The sequence below is a fragment of the Mya arenaria genome, chromosome 7, assembly GCF_026914265.1.
Source record: "Mya arenaria isolate MELC-2E11 chromosome 7, ASM2691426v1".
Taxonomy (NCBI): Eukaryota; Metazoa; Mollusca; class Bivalvia; order Myida; family Myidae; genus Mya; species Mya arenaria.
Window position 1 is genome coordinate 872,821 of NC_069128.1, and position 15,415 is coordinate 888,235.

A 15,415-nucleotide genomic window follows, 5' to 3' on the forward strand; every position below is an offset into this window, starting at 1 on the left:
CTCAAACTATTCGAAAAAAGTGAGGGCACATATGTCAAAAATATTAAAAATGTCAAGAATAGTCATATATAATCAAAGAAAAAAGTATAATAAATCTAAAAAATGCTATGTGCCATGCAATGAATAGTTAAAAATAACACATTTTATCCAAAAAACGTATCAAGGTGACATGCAAATTTTGTCCCAAAAAAGACGGTACCGACTTCTGAAGTATAATTATTCAACTAAGTTTGTCATTTTGGTAAATAAAGAAATAAGATTTCGATTATGTATATTCGTCGGAAATGGAGTGAATAACACCAATATACCAACATTTTATACAAAGGAAAACAAAAACGTTTTTTACATCGGCTCTCCTGATTGTTTACTACTTACACCGCCATTTTGATTTGGTTCCCGTATTCCTAATACTTTTCGATTGCACGACGGGCACCTGGTTTAGCTGATACCGGTCTCTTTTTGTAGAAAAGAGAATAAGGGTACCAGTCTAGAAAAGGTTTGGCGCAAGACGACGAGGAAGTGGAAGATACAGAATCCAGTAATAATAAGATCCAAAGTTGAGAACAATGAAGTTGTGCTTTTATGTGATGTTGTGCTGTTACACAGCCAATGCATTTCTCACCAAACCAGATAGACTTTCTCAGAAATCGACAGGTAATATTTCACAAGTTTGATAATAAATTAAAACGTAATTTTAACCCGGTTGTTGATTAAATTAACATTTCTGTTTAGTTAACAGTAACATTCCGGCTTAACTTTTCTTAAATTTTTATCATAGAAAATGTACCATTTCTATAACAAAGCTGGTACTATATTTCTAGCTACTATGTGGACAAATAGATTGTTGACCTATGGTCCTCAAAATTAAAGCTGCACTCTCACAGATTGAACATTTTGACAACTTTTTTATACCCCGACAAACGAATTGGTCGGTCGGTCCGTTGCAATTTACCTTGTCCGGAACATAACTTCAAAACTACTGGATGGAATTGGATTAAACTTCATACAATGGAAGAGCATAATGAGAGGAAGTGCAGTGTACAATAACCATAACTCTATTCTTGCTTATTACTGAGCTATTGCCCTTTGTTACTTTCTTTTGTCAGGAGTATAACTTGCAAAGTACTGGATGGAATTCATTGGAACCTTATACAATGGTAAAGCACAATGAGAGGAAGTGCAGTGTTCAAAAACCATAACTCTACTCTAGCTAATTACTGAGTTATTGCCCTTTATTTGTTTGTTTTTTGCTGTCAGATTTTTTTCCAGACATTAACTTACAAACTACTCACCTTATATGAGTGATAACTTGATAATGCCAGCTCTGACAGTACTCAAACCATAAATATTGGGCGTGACAAGTATATGATTTTGAGGTCATCAAGTCAAATTTCACTCCATGCCTATTTTATTCAATTGTCCAAATGTAACAACCCGTTCATTTCATCATTAAGTTAAATGCACGATGGTAGTCAATGTCTTGTAAATGTAATGTCAATGTATCGTCTGGATGTCTTGTATGTATCTGTTATGTACTTGTTCTCATATGAGTGAGCTATTTATAGATATATAGGGGGCGCTTTATCTAACCAATTTACCCGTGCTAACATTCCCGGCAAAATCATTACCATCTAAAGGACTGACGTGAACGCACGCACTATCCTGACGAATAGTATAATCTTGCAAAAGATTATTTATCATATTGCCTCCGGTATGTTTTAATTATGATACCTCATGCATTGTTGTATTCCTCTTATTCGTTACGATAGTATTATTGCATTATTGTACTAATGATGTTTTATGGTTGTTGAAACTATATTGTAAAAAGGTATCAATTGTGTTTACAGGCTTATTTCGTAAGTCTACGAAATAAAACAATAGAAAAGAACCACTGGTTATACAAATATATCTAACAACATGGCGCTTAGGGGGCATAATGTTTGACAAACATATCTTGCCTATTTTCATAACAACTTTGATCATTCATAGCGACTTTCAATACTCATTGTCTAACTGTTCGACTAAAGAGATTAAGAGACAAATCTATGCTTTTATGGGGTCACCCCAGCAAAAACAAATTTATACCTAGTCTACTCATGAATTTATAATCAACTTTGACCCAAATCTGTTGAGCGCTCAAAAAGTCCTTCTTTTTGCTTAAAAAATGGTCACACTATTATCAACTACTTTGATTCCATTGCCCTTCCAAAGTTTTGAACACTCTGTCCATTCCTGTTTTCAGATTTTACTGCCAAAGAAGTTGACATAGAAGCAACCCTAAGGCAAGCCTTTTCAGAGTTTATCGAGAATGTTCATGATGGTCTGGAAGCAGATAAGAAACTCCAAACTTTAGAACATGCTTTATCAGGTATATTATTTTAACATACTTATCTTAACTTCCTATATCAATGTGTTTTTTATCAATTATCATTTCAGAAGCGGTAAACATAAACTTTTGTTGTGCTTGTAAGTGGAAAGGGATATGAATGTAACTTCAACTTACCGTCTTAAGTACCTATCTGAACTAGTATCTTAACTACCTATCTCATCTACCTGCTGCCATATTAAAAAAGTATGTTAATTTATTTCCTAACTACAGTTGATTTCTTAAAATGTTCAAAGTTAAATGGTAAAAGTGTTTTTAACATTAAAGTATGTTGTTGTTTTCAAAAATGAATAAGTTTTTATATCACATGACCAATTAGATTCTTAAATTAGGAAAGTGGCTTAAGTTGGAAAAGTGATTTAAAGGAATGACTGAAGATGTTTTAGGAATACTGGCCCTGTCTTACTAGATTTACTTCCTGTCTTAACTAGCTGTCTTCCCCACTACCTATCTTAACTACTATCCTAAATGCCTGTCTTCCCCACTACCTATCTTAACTACTATCCTAAATGCCTGTCTTCCACACTGCCTATCTTAACTATTATCCTTAATGCCTGTCTTCCCCACTGCCTATCTTAACTATTATCCTAAATGCCTGTCTTCCCCACTACCTATCTTAACTACTATCCTAAATGCCTGTCTTCCACACTGCCTATCTTAACTACTATCCTAAATGCCTGTCTTCCCCACTGCCTATCTTAACTACTATCCAAAATGCCTGTCTTCCACACTGCCTATCTTAACTATTATCCTAAATGCCTGTCTTCCACACTGCCTATCTTAACTACTATCCTTAATGCCTGTCTTCCACACTGCCTATCTTAACTATTATCCTAAATGCCTGTCTTCCACACTACCTATCTTAACTATTATCCTAAATGCCTGTCTTCCCCACTACCTATCTTAACTACTATCCAAAATGCCTGTCTTCCACACTACCTATCTTAACTATTATCCTAAATGCCTGTCTTCCCCACTACCTATCTTAACTACTATCCAAAATGCCTGTCTTCCACACTACCTATCTTAACTACTATCCTAAATGCCTGTCTTCCCCACTGCCTATCTTAACTACTATCCAAAATGCCTGTCTTCCACACTACCTATCTTAACTATTATCCTAAATGCCTGTCTTCCCCACTACCTATCTTAACTATTATCCTTAATGCCTGTCTTCCACACTACCTATCTTAACTATTATCCTTAATGCCTGTCTTCCCCACTACCTATCTTAACTATTATCCTAAATGCCTGTCTTCCCCACTACCTATCTTAACTACTATCCTAAATGCCTGTCTTCCCCACTACATATCTTAACTATTATCCTTAATGCCTGTCTTCCCCACTACCTATCTTAACTACTATCCTAAATACCTGTCTTCCCCACTACCTATCTTAACTATTATCCTTAATGCCTGTCTTCCCCACTACCTATCTTAACTACTATCCTAAATACCTGTCTTCCCCACTACCTATCTTAACTATTATCCTAAATGCCTGTCTTCCCCACTACCTATCTTAACTACTATCCTAAATGCCTGTCTTCCACACTGCCTATCTTAACTATTATCCTAAATGCCTGTCTTCCCCACTACCTATCTTAACTACTATCCTAAATGCCTGTCTTCCCCACTACCTATCTTAACTATTATCCTTAATGCCTGTCTTCCACACTGCCTATCTTAACTACTATCCTAAATGCCTGTCTTCCCCACTGCCTATCTTAACTACTATCCTAAATGCCTGTCTTCCCCACTACCTATCTTAACTATTATCCTTAATGCCTGTCTTCCCCACTACCTATCTTAACTACTATCCTAAATGCCTGTCTTCCCCACTGCCTATCTTAACTATTATCCTTAATGCCTGTCTTCCCCACTGCCTATCTTAACTATTATCCTTAATGCCTGTCTTCCCCACTGCCTATCTTAACTACTATCCTAAATGCCTGTCTTCCCCACTGCCTATCTTAACTACTATCCTAAATGCCTGTCTTCCCCACTGCCTATCTTAACTACTATCCTTAATGCCTGTCTTCCCCACTACCTATCTTAACTATTATCCTTAATGCCTGTCTTCCCCACTGCCTATCTTAACTACTATCCTAAATGCCTGTCTTCCCCACTACCTATCTTAACTACTATCCATAATGCCTGTCTTCCCCACTGCCTATCTTAACTACTATCCTAAATGCCTGTCTTCCCCACTGCCTATCTTAACTACTATCCTAAATGCCTGTCTCCCCCACTACCTATCTTAACTATTATCCTTAATGCCTGTCTTCCCCACTACCTATCTTAACTACTATCCTAAATGCCTGTCTTCCACACTACCTATCTTAACTATTATCCTAAATGCCTGTCTTCCCCACTGCCTATCTTAACTACTATCCTAAATGCCTGTCTTCCCCACTGCCTATCTTAACTATTATCCTTAATGCCTGTCTTCCCCACTACCTATCTTAACTACTATCCTAAATGCCTGTCTTCCCCACTACCTATCTTAACTACTATCCTAAATGCCTGTCTTCCCCACTACCTATCTTAACTATTATCCTTAATGCCTGTCTTCCCCACTGCCTATCTTAACTACTATCCTAAATGCCTGTCTTCCACACTACCTATCTTAACTACTATCCTAAATGCCTGTCTTCCCCACTGCCTATCTTAACTATTATCCTTAATGCCTGTCTTCCCCACTACCTATCTTAACTATTATCCTTAATGCCTGTCTTCCACACTGCCTATCTTAACTATTATCCTAAATGCCTGTCTTCCCCACTGCCTATCTTAACTATTATCCTAAATGCCTGTCTTCCACACTGCCTATCTTAACTATTATCCTTAATGCCTGTCTTCCACACTGCCTATCTTAACTACTATCCTAAATGCCTGTCTTCCCCACTACCTATCTTAACTACTATCCTTAATGCCTGTCTTCCACACTACCTATCTTAACTATTATCCTTAATGCCTGTCTTCCCCACTACCTATCTTAACTATTATCCTTAATGCCTGTCTTCCACACTGCCTATCTTAACTATTATCCTAAATGCCTGTCTTCCCCACTACCTATCTTAACTACTATCCTTAATGCCTGTCTTCCCCACTACCTATCTTAACTATTATCCTAAATGCCTGTCTTCCACACTACCTATCTTAACTATTATCCTTAATGCCTGTCTTCCACACTACCTATCTTAACTACTATCCTTAATGCCTGTCTTCCCCACTACCTATCTTAACTATTATCCTTAATGCCTGTCTTCCACACTGCCTATCTTAACTATTATCCTAAATGCCTGTCTTCCCCACTACCTATCTTAACTACTATCCTAAATGCCTGTCTTCCACACTACCTATCTTAACTATTATCCTTAATGCCTGTCTTCCACACTACCTATCTTAACTACTATCCTAAATGCCTGTCTTCCCCACTACCTATCTTAACTATTATCCTAAATGCCTGTCTTCCCCACTACCTATCTTAACTATTATCCTTAATGCCTGTCTTCCACACTGCCTATCTTAACTACTATCCTAAATGCCTGTCTTCCACACTGCCTATCTTAACTATTATCCTTAATGCCTGTCTTCCCCACTACCTATCTTAACTATTATCCTTAATGCCTGTCTTCCCCACTACCTATCTTAACTACTATCCTTAATGCCTGTCTTCCACACTGCCTATCTTAACTATTATCCTTAATGCCTGTCTTCCCCACTACCTATCTTAACTACTATCCTAAATGCCTGTCTTCCACACTGCCTATCTTAACTATTATCCTTAATGCCTGTCTTCCCCACTACCTATCTTAACTATTATCCTTAATGCCTGTCTTCCCCACTACCTATCTTAACTATTATCCTTAATGCCTGTCTTCCCCACTGCCTATCTTAACTACTATCCTTAATGCCTGTCTTCCACACTGCCTATCTTAACTATTATCCTTAATGCCTGTCTTCCCCACTACCTATCTTAACTATTATCCTTAATGCCTGTCTTCCACACTGCCTATCTTAACTACTATCCTAAATGCCTGTCTTCCACACTGCCTATCTTAACTATTATCCTTAATGCCTGTCTTCCCCACTACCTATCTTAACTATTATCCTTAATGCCTGTCTTCCCCACTACCTATCTTAACTACTATCCTTAATGCCTGTCTTCCACACTGCCTATCTTAACTATTATCCTTAATGCCTGTCTTCCCCACTACCTATCTTAACTACTATCCTAAATGCCTGTCTTCCACACTGCCTATCTTAACTATTATCCTTAATGCCTGTCTTCCCCACTACCTATCTTAACTATTATCCTTAATGCCTGTCTTCCCCACTACCTATCTTAACTATTATCCTTAATGCCTGTCTTCCACACTACCTATCTTAACTACTATCCTAAATGCCTGTCTTCCACACTGCCTATCTTAACTATTATCCTTAATGCCTGTCTTCCCCACTACCTATCTTAACTATTATCCTTAATGCCTGTCTTCCCCACTGCCTATCTTAACTACTATCCTTAATGCCTGTCTTCCCCACTGCCTATCTTAACTATTATCCTTAATGCCTGTCTTCCCCACTACCTATCTTAACTATTATCCTTAATGCCTGTCTTCCACACTACCTATCTTAACTATTATCCTAAATGCCTGTCTTCCACACTGCCTATCTTAACTATTATCCTTAATGACTGTCTTCCACACTACCTTTCTTAACTACTATCCTAAATGCCTGTCTTCCCCACTACCTATCTTAACTATTATCCTTAATGCCTGTCTTCCCCACTACCTATCTTAACTATTATCCTAAATGCCTGTCTTCCCCACTGCCTATCTTAACTACTATCCTTAATGCCTGTCTTCCCCACTGCCTATCTTAACTACTATCCTTAATGCCTGTCTTCCACACTGCCTATCTTAACTACTATCCTTAATGCCTGTCTTCCACACTGCCTATCTTAACTACTATCCTTAATGCCTGTCTTCCACACTGCCTATCTTAACTATTATCCTAAATGCCTGTCTTCCACACTGCCTATCTTAACTATTATCCTAAATGCCTGTCTTCCCCACTACCTATCTTAACTACTATCCTTAATGCCTGTCTTCCACACTACCTATCTTAACTACTATCCTAAATGCCTGTCTTCCACACTGCCTATCTTAACTATTATCCTTAATGCCTGTCTTCCACACTACCTATCTTAACTACTATCCTAAATGCCTGTCTTCCCCACTACCTATCTTAACTATTATCCTTAATGCCTGTCTTCCCCACTACCTATCTTAACTATTATCCTAAATGCCTGTCTTCCCCACTACCTATCTTAACTATTATCCTTAATGCCTGTCTTCCCCACTACCTATCTTAACTATTATCCTTAATGCCTGTCTTCCACACTACCTATCTTAACTACTATCCTAAATGCCTGTCTTCCCCACTACCTATCTTAACTATTATCCTTAATGCCTGTCTTCCCCACTACCTATCTTAACTATTATCCTAAATGCCTGTCTTCCCCACTACCTATCTTAACTATTATCCTTAATGCCTGTCTTCCCCACTACCTATCTTAACTACTATCCTAAATGCCTGTCTTCCCCACTACCTATCTTAACTACTATCCTTAATGCCTGTCTTCCACACTACCTATCTTAACTACTATCCTAAATGCCTGTCTTCCACACTACCTATCTTAACTACTATCCTAAATGCCTGTCTTCCCCACTACCTATCTTAACTATTATCCTTAATGCCTGTCTTCCCCACTACCTATCTTAACTATTATCCTAAATGCCTGTCTTCCCCACTACCTATCTTAACTATTATCCTTAATGCCTGTCTTCCACACTGCCTATCTTAACTATTATCCTTAATGCCTGTCTTCCACACTACCTATCTTAACTACTATCCTAAATGCCTGTCTTCCACACTACCTATCTTAACTACTATCCTAAATGCCTGTCTTCCCCACTACCTATCTTAACTATTATCCTAAATGCCTGTCTTCCCCACTACCTATCTTAACTATTATCCTTAATGCCTGTCTTCCCCACTACCTATCTTAACTACTATCCTAAATGCCTGTCTTCCCCACTACCTATCTTAACTATTATCCTTAATGCCTGTCTTCCCCACTACCTATCTTAACTATTATCCTAAATGCCTGTCTTCCCCACTACCTATCTTAACTATTATCCTTAATGCCTGTCTTCCCCACTACCTATCTTAACTATTATCCTTAATGCCTGTCTTCCCCACTACCTATCTTAACTATTATCCTAAATGCCTGTCTTCCCCACTGCCTATCTTAACTATTATCCTTAATGCCTGTCTTCCCCACTACCTATCTTAACTATTATCCTTAATGCCTCTCTTCCACACTACCTATCTTAACTATTATCCTAAATGCCTGTCTTCCCCACTACCTATCTTAACTATTATCCTTAATGCCTGTCTTCCGCACTACCTATCTTAACTATTATCCTTAATGCCTGTCTTCCACACTGCCTATCTTAACTACTATCCAAAATGCCTGTCTTCCCCACTACCTATCTTAACTACTATCCTTAATGCCTGTCTTCCCCACTGCCTATCTTAACTATTATCCTAAATGCCTGTCTTCCACACTGCCTATCTTAACTATTATCCTAAATGCCTGTCTTCCACACTGCCTATCTTAACTATTATCCTAAATGCCTGTCTTCCACACTGCCTATCTTAACTACTATCCTAAATGCCTGTCTTCCCCACTACCTATCTTAACTATTATCCTTAATGCCTGTCTTCCCCACTACCTATCTTAACTATTATCCTAAATGCCTGTCTTCCCCACTACCTATCTTAACTATTATCCTTAATGCCTGTCTTCCGCACTACCTATCTTAACTATTATCCTAAATGCCTGTCTTCCACACTGCCTATCTTAACTACTATCCAAAATGCCTGTCTTCCCCACTACCTATCTTAACTATTATCCTTAATGCCTGTCTTCCCCACTGCCTATCTTAACTATTATCCTAAATGCCTGTCTTCCACACTGCCTATCTTAACTATTATCCTAAATGCCTGTCTTCCACACTGCCTATCTTAACTACTATCCTAAATGCCTGTCTTCCACACTGCCTATCTTAACTATTATCCTAAATGCCTGTCTTCCCCACTACCTATCTTAACTATTATCCAAAATGCCTGTCTTCCCCACTACCTATCTTAACTATTATCCTAAATGCCTGTCTTCCCCACTACCTATCTTAACTACTATCCTTAATGCCTGTCTTCCCCACTACCTATCTTAACTATTATCCTTAATGCCTGTCTTCCACACTGCCTATCTTAACTATTATCCTAAATGCCTGTCTTAACTTGCTTGTATCTGAACTTTCATGGACAAATATGGTTTAAGACTCGGGCAATGTGAGCTTATGTGCTTTCAGGACAGCTGTGGCTACAACTACCTGTTTCAACTACCTATCTTAAACTGAAGTACTATCTTAACTACCCACTTTATTTTTATGGACAATTATCATCATACAAAACATGAGCATTGCATTCAGCTACTAATCTTAACTACTTTTTCATACCTAACTTTTATGGACAATTGTCATTTCAGACTTGGGTAATGTGACCTCGTGTGCTTGTAAGGGGTACAACTGTGGTTGTTGTGTTTACCTATCATGGAAAGCTGTGGGCCTCGATGATACAGGTACATAGAGGAAAATTGTTTGTTCCAGTGTAAGATTGCAATATATTTCACCAAGTAACCACCAAAAGCTTTTATTTACTTTTGATGTTCACGAGATGAACGTACAATGAAACAAAATTATATCATTTCTATTTCACTGATAAATCTCTTTTAACCAAAAAGCATATAATTAAAGTCTTATCTTGTTTTTGTTTCACTGATTTTATGTATTAAAAATAATTCAATGTTTTTACCTCCAATAGATATAAAGAACATTTTGTGGACCTTAAATACAGTTTTATTTTGTAATAGTTTTGCTTAACGTAATTTATTTTGTAATAGTAAATATTTGATGGACCAATCAATTAATTAATGGTTTGGCTAACTTTATCCTACCCTAAGAATAAACTACTTTTATACAACTGGCTGCGAAAAGTTACCAACCAATGATGCATTATAATGGGTTTGTTCTGTTAATATCATGACTCAAGCTTTTGTTCCATGTGTACAGTGTGTGTCAACATCTCCTACCTTCCTGCCCCGGAATATGGCATCTCTGTGACCTTGACCGTGGACGGCAAGACGTACATCAATGAAACTGTCTCAGGTATTGAACATGTTTTGCCAGCCATCACAATAAAGATTATTTATTCTAACCATTTTCTGATTTTAATGTTGATCTGAACAGAACTGCTGTTAGTACTTATATATGAATTTTTTGATAATAAACTGTTACATTCAGAACCCAAATGCACTAATGTCCCGAGTCGTTTGAGAGACAAAAAGGCAATAATTTTGTTTTTAAAGGCTTTAAAAGGACCAAAAACAGTAAAACTTCCTGTAAGTTTGATTGGATTTCATAAGTTTCTTTCACTTCATAATCAGTTTATATTCAGCCTAATCTTGACATACATACATATCTCAAAGTGTATACTTAATCATTTTGGTACTCAGATTGTTTCAGCTAATCTTGAAACTTGTACCTTTCAGTGCGCAACCCTCCCCCAATTTGTATTGATATCCCACACCTGAAGAAGTATGCTAGCCTCTGTGTTTACTTCAACAACATCACCGTGAGCAACAAAACTGTTCAGAGTATGTATACTACAGTTGTAGCTATTGTATTTTAAAAAACAAAACTTGAAAAAAAAGGATTGGTAATCACAAAATCTTGGTCTCGTTGCGTAGAGCCTGTGGTTCACAGGGGTATTACTTTGTCCAGCGGTGTTGCAGCGGTGTCAAACTTTGGCTTGTCTTAGCTGGCCATGCATTGGGTAATTATTGAAACACCTTGGCAAAAATGTCCAGGATGAGTTTTGGGCATGTCACATGCAAGACTCCTGTCTTGGTAGGTCAAGGTCACACTTTAATCGATCATAATTCCTTGTATTTTGGTTTGTCCTGGCAGCAATTTGGCTGTGCATTTTAGGATCTTGAAATAGCTGGGCACAGATGTTTACAACTTCCTGCAGATGTTCACCATGATAATTGTATGTAGGTCATGGGTCATTGATGTAATACTTTGTGGTCAATAAATCACACACACTTCAAGGCCAATTGATAAATGGTGGTATGGTACTGTATTTTAATTTGCTAATATGACCTTCCATCAAATTCTACAGATTTCTACTTCATTTTATGGTCAGTAGGTCAAAAACCAAGGTCATACATGTAGTTACCTTTTACATTATAGGCAACATTTTTTAAATGGCTATGAAGATATATTAGGGTGTTGTTTTTTTCAGTATGTTTTATGGGTAATATTCAATTATGTTCCCAAAGCCAAGCAATATTGAAAGTTTATAAAGCTGTAGTTTCTTTTTGTTGAATTTATAAAAGCCCACACGTAGGCGGTTAATTATAGTGATTGAGTGTAATTATTATAGATCATTAATATGCCTCCTTCAGCAGAAGCATACTGCTTTGAACACTTTGTCCTCAAACTTGGTAGGGAGGTTGGACATGACCAGCAGATGATCCCTATTAATTTAGAGGGTTGATCTTAAACACAAGCTTGTCCAATTGATAACTAGAATATGTTTGGGCCTTAGCTCTACTTGGTAGGGAGGCTGATCATGACTATTGTGTAGTCATTACTGCATACAACACGATATTTACTGCATACAACACGATATTGCATAATACTTTGAATAAGTTGTGTAGGAGGGTTTGAATTAACCAGAGTCTGTGATCATGAGCAGTATTAAGTCTGAGTTCATACTCAGACTCCTAAAAGTGCTTTTATTAAAATTCCAAGGAATCATCATTATCCATGGTTTACAAAAAAAGTGTCAGCTTCAAATAGTAAATTCAGCAAATTTTATCACAATAATTCAGACTTGTGACAGTGACTGTTTGTAATTATGGCCCCAGATCTTTTCAAACCTTAACTGTGCACATGACTTGTGCGTCTGGGTTGTGGTCAACAAGCAGAACAGATAGATTTTTTTCATTTGCCAACCAGAGTGATTTATCATTTCAAGTTAATGTAGCGTACTTATTGTAAAATATATCAAGTTAAAACAAAAACCTTATATCTAGGGATCTTATTAAGTCTTTTTTAAACTGCTATTGAAATGCTTTGACTAAAATATCTATATCTTATTTCAGTCTGTGTGGCCATTCAAGCGCGACTAGTACGTGTCAAGGTTGAGGAAATTGACCTTGGATGCTTCAGATTTCCTGTCAAGCCTGAGGTCAAGGTCAACAACAAACTAGGTCAACAAGTGGTCATGCAAGGTCAGAAAGTTGTGGAGGACACAGTGGCCAAGTCCCTAAGAATTAAGGACCTCAACATACTGAAGCAGTTAGATGTCAAGGTCAAAGACAGCTACAGTCAACAAGAGGTCAAGGTCATTAATTGATGAGGCCTGCAAGGGTTGGAGAAGATATACAGGTTTCGACAACCTATGTTCAAAGGAATGAAATAATGGATACAGAATGTTTCCCAGTTAAAAAGTTGTAGTTTAGCAGTATTGAGCTTTAGAATAAACAGTGTTGGGAAAATGATTATATACAGAAATGTCATGTGAAATTTAAGTATTTATTTCAGTTAGTTGAATATTACTAGATTAGATATGTAATCATTTAAAATGAGTTGTATTTTTTTACATGTTTAGATATTGGTAACTGTACTAGTAATGGAAAGAACAAGATCTGATAAAATATCTCTGATGAAAAATTATGCAGAGCATATTTCTATATGTATTTTTTCCCCTAAAATTTAGGGCTATTTTTCTGCCTTTGACTGACAACACTACTTTGTGAAATGTTACATACCAGAATCTTGGATAAGAGCAAAATAAAACCTGAGTGTCCAGCATATTAAGCATTGGTTTAATTAATATTAAGCTATTTAAAATCTTTAATTTGAAGATTGTGTTGATTTTGAAAATATTTCATTGGACAGAAATTTAAAGAACTAAAAAGGAAAAACTTACTTCTTAAGAGACAATGTGACCTTAGCATATTTGTAGTGCTCTAAAACTGGATAAAATGCTCTGAAAAGAAATAAGAAATGATATGCATGTCTTGTTTATAACGTGGTTGTATTTTGTCAATAAAATTGTGGTATTTTGTTTATAAGTGTATTTAACTTTGTTATATATATATATATATATATATATATATACACCTTGTCTACATGCCCTCTTGCTATTTGTTATTATTGAAATTTATGATCTGAAGTGTAAAATCTTGCATTGTATTTTCCTAATATATATATATTTATGTATTGTTGAATTTGTTCCGAGATTGTGATAGAATGTACATTTTTCCATTTTGAAAGGATTTTTTCATGAATCAGTTACCATAATGTTTTCAGTGGGTTTTTTTTCACCATTTTCGGAGCAAGGGCCTTTCTGATTGGGAAAAATGCCTTACTTTGACAATTTATTTTCCTAGATATGAATAAGAATGCTTTGAGATATAGACAGAATGATAAGATAATGTAATAAAGTTTGCTTTTCTAAGAGTACATCAACCCTTCATTCGAAACCATTTTTGGGGTCGATTTTTTATGAAAAATCACTAAAAAACAAACAAACACTGTTTTTAATAGTAAGACTCTATTCTGTAGTATGTTGGGTCTGTAAATATTGGAATGGGAAATAAGCAATAATGAGATAGCTTGCATTTAACAGTTATTATTTTGAAATGTTTAAAGTTTATTATTGAAACTGGATAACCCATCCAATAAGCCCTTTAATAAGTGGACAAGAAAACAATGTCATTATCAAAGCACATTTAATTAATATGATAATTATACACAAGGAAAAGAATTTACCTTGTTTATTATACACAAAAAAAATGAATTTATTATGATTATTGTACACAAGGAAATGACTGCCACTGAAGATCACTATCACAATATACTCCACACACTTTCTTTTGGGAATATTCTGATATCTCCTGGCACTTCCAAGCCTTAAACTCTCTGTTGATGTTTTAGCATCCCCCCTCCCCCTCCCACAATTTGGTCCTGAAAGTCGAAACAAATCTTGACTTTTAGGTTATAAATAGTAGACCCTCAATTTGTCATTTTCAAGAAACCTTTTTTAACATTCGAGACCTTACAACGCCATTCTCAGCAACAACAAAAAGTACTTATTGAAAGGCATATTTGTTAAGACTTTTAAAGAATATCTTATAAAATTCATATTTTTATTCTTGAATTTAAACACACATGCTCCATTATATGCACGTGCTTCATTATATTTGTGAATACTAAAGCTTTCTCTCTACTGTGTATATCTTTTGTAACTGTTATTACTCTCTACAATAAGTTTATATATCTTTAACTATTGTGCTGTTATTGTTCGCTTTTATGTTTGATATTGGCTGTATTGTGATATCATGTACTAAAATAGTAATGCTTGCTTTTATGAAGACATTCCAATAAATGTTAAAAAGTATGTTTTTCAATCATTTTGATGTAATTTATAAATAACTTACTAGGATAAGCTGAGATCCTACACCACCCTACTGCCTTCATTTTCTCCTCTTAACCTGCATAACAATCAATTTTGAAATGTTTTGAGTCTGCGTTGCGAATGATGCAAACTGAATTAAGTCTGCATACTGCATACCACGCTTTTGAGTCCTGAACCAAAAACTTTCATACCCTCTGTCTAGATACAGGTTGGTTATACATGTACCTTCAATGTACTTGAATGGATGTTACTGACATAAGCGCTCACATAATCATTCCAATGAAACTAAGATTACCCATTGATGTAGTTTGGACGTAAATGAGATTAGCTATTGAACCATTGAACCAGTTTGGACGTAACAAAAAAGCAAATGAATTATTCCTGTGTAGTTTGGACGTAACTGAGATTA

At 36.2% G+C, this 15,415-nt stretch overlaps 1 protein-coding gene across 1 annotated transcript; it reads left to right on the forward strand.

The window, feature by feature from the left end:
• Positions 1–481: 481 nt before the first annotated feature.
• On the forward strand, positions 482–14,988 carry LOC128241588 (uncharacterized). The gene is made up of 6 exons (XM_052958592.1): positions 482–654; positions 2,243–2,368; positions 10,004–10,096; positions 10,587–10,682; positions 11,066–11,170; positions 12,686–14,988. The coding sequence occupies exons 1-6, from the start codon at positions 567–569 to the stop codon at positions 12,937–12,939; spliced, it is 762 nt and encodes a 253-aa protein (XP_052814552.1). The 5' UTR covers positions 482–566; the 3' UTR covers positions 12,940–14,988.
• Positions 14,989–15,415: the final 427 nt, after the last annotated feature.

What these genes read in the sequence shown, in the direction of transcription:
- LOC128241588 (XM_052958592.1), top strand. Translation starts at nt 567, where the DNA reads ATGAAGTTGTGCTTTTATGTGATGTTGTGCTGTTACACAGCCAATGCA. An exon ending in ACTTTCTCAGAAATCGACAG is followed by an intron (nt 655 to 2,242) that starts GTAATATTTCAC and finishes TCCTGTTTTCAG; the next exon opens with ATTTTACTGCCAAAGAAGTT. An exon ending in TGTGGGCCTCGATGATACAG is followed by an intron (nt 10,097 to 10,586) that starts GTACATAGAGGA and finishes CCATGTGTACAG; the next exon opens with TGTGTGTCAACATCTCCTAC.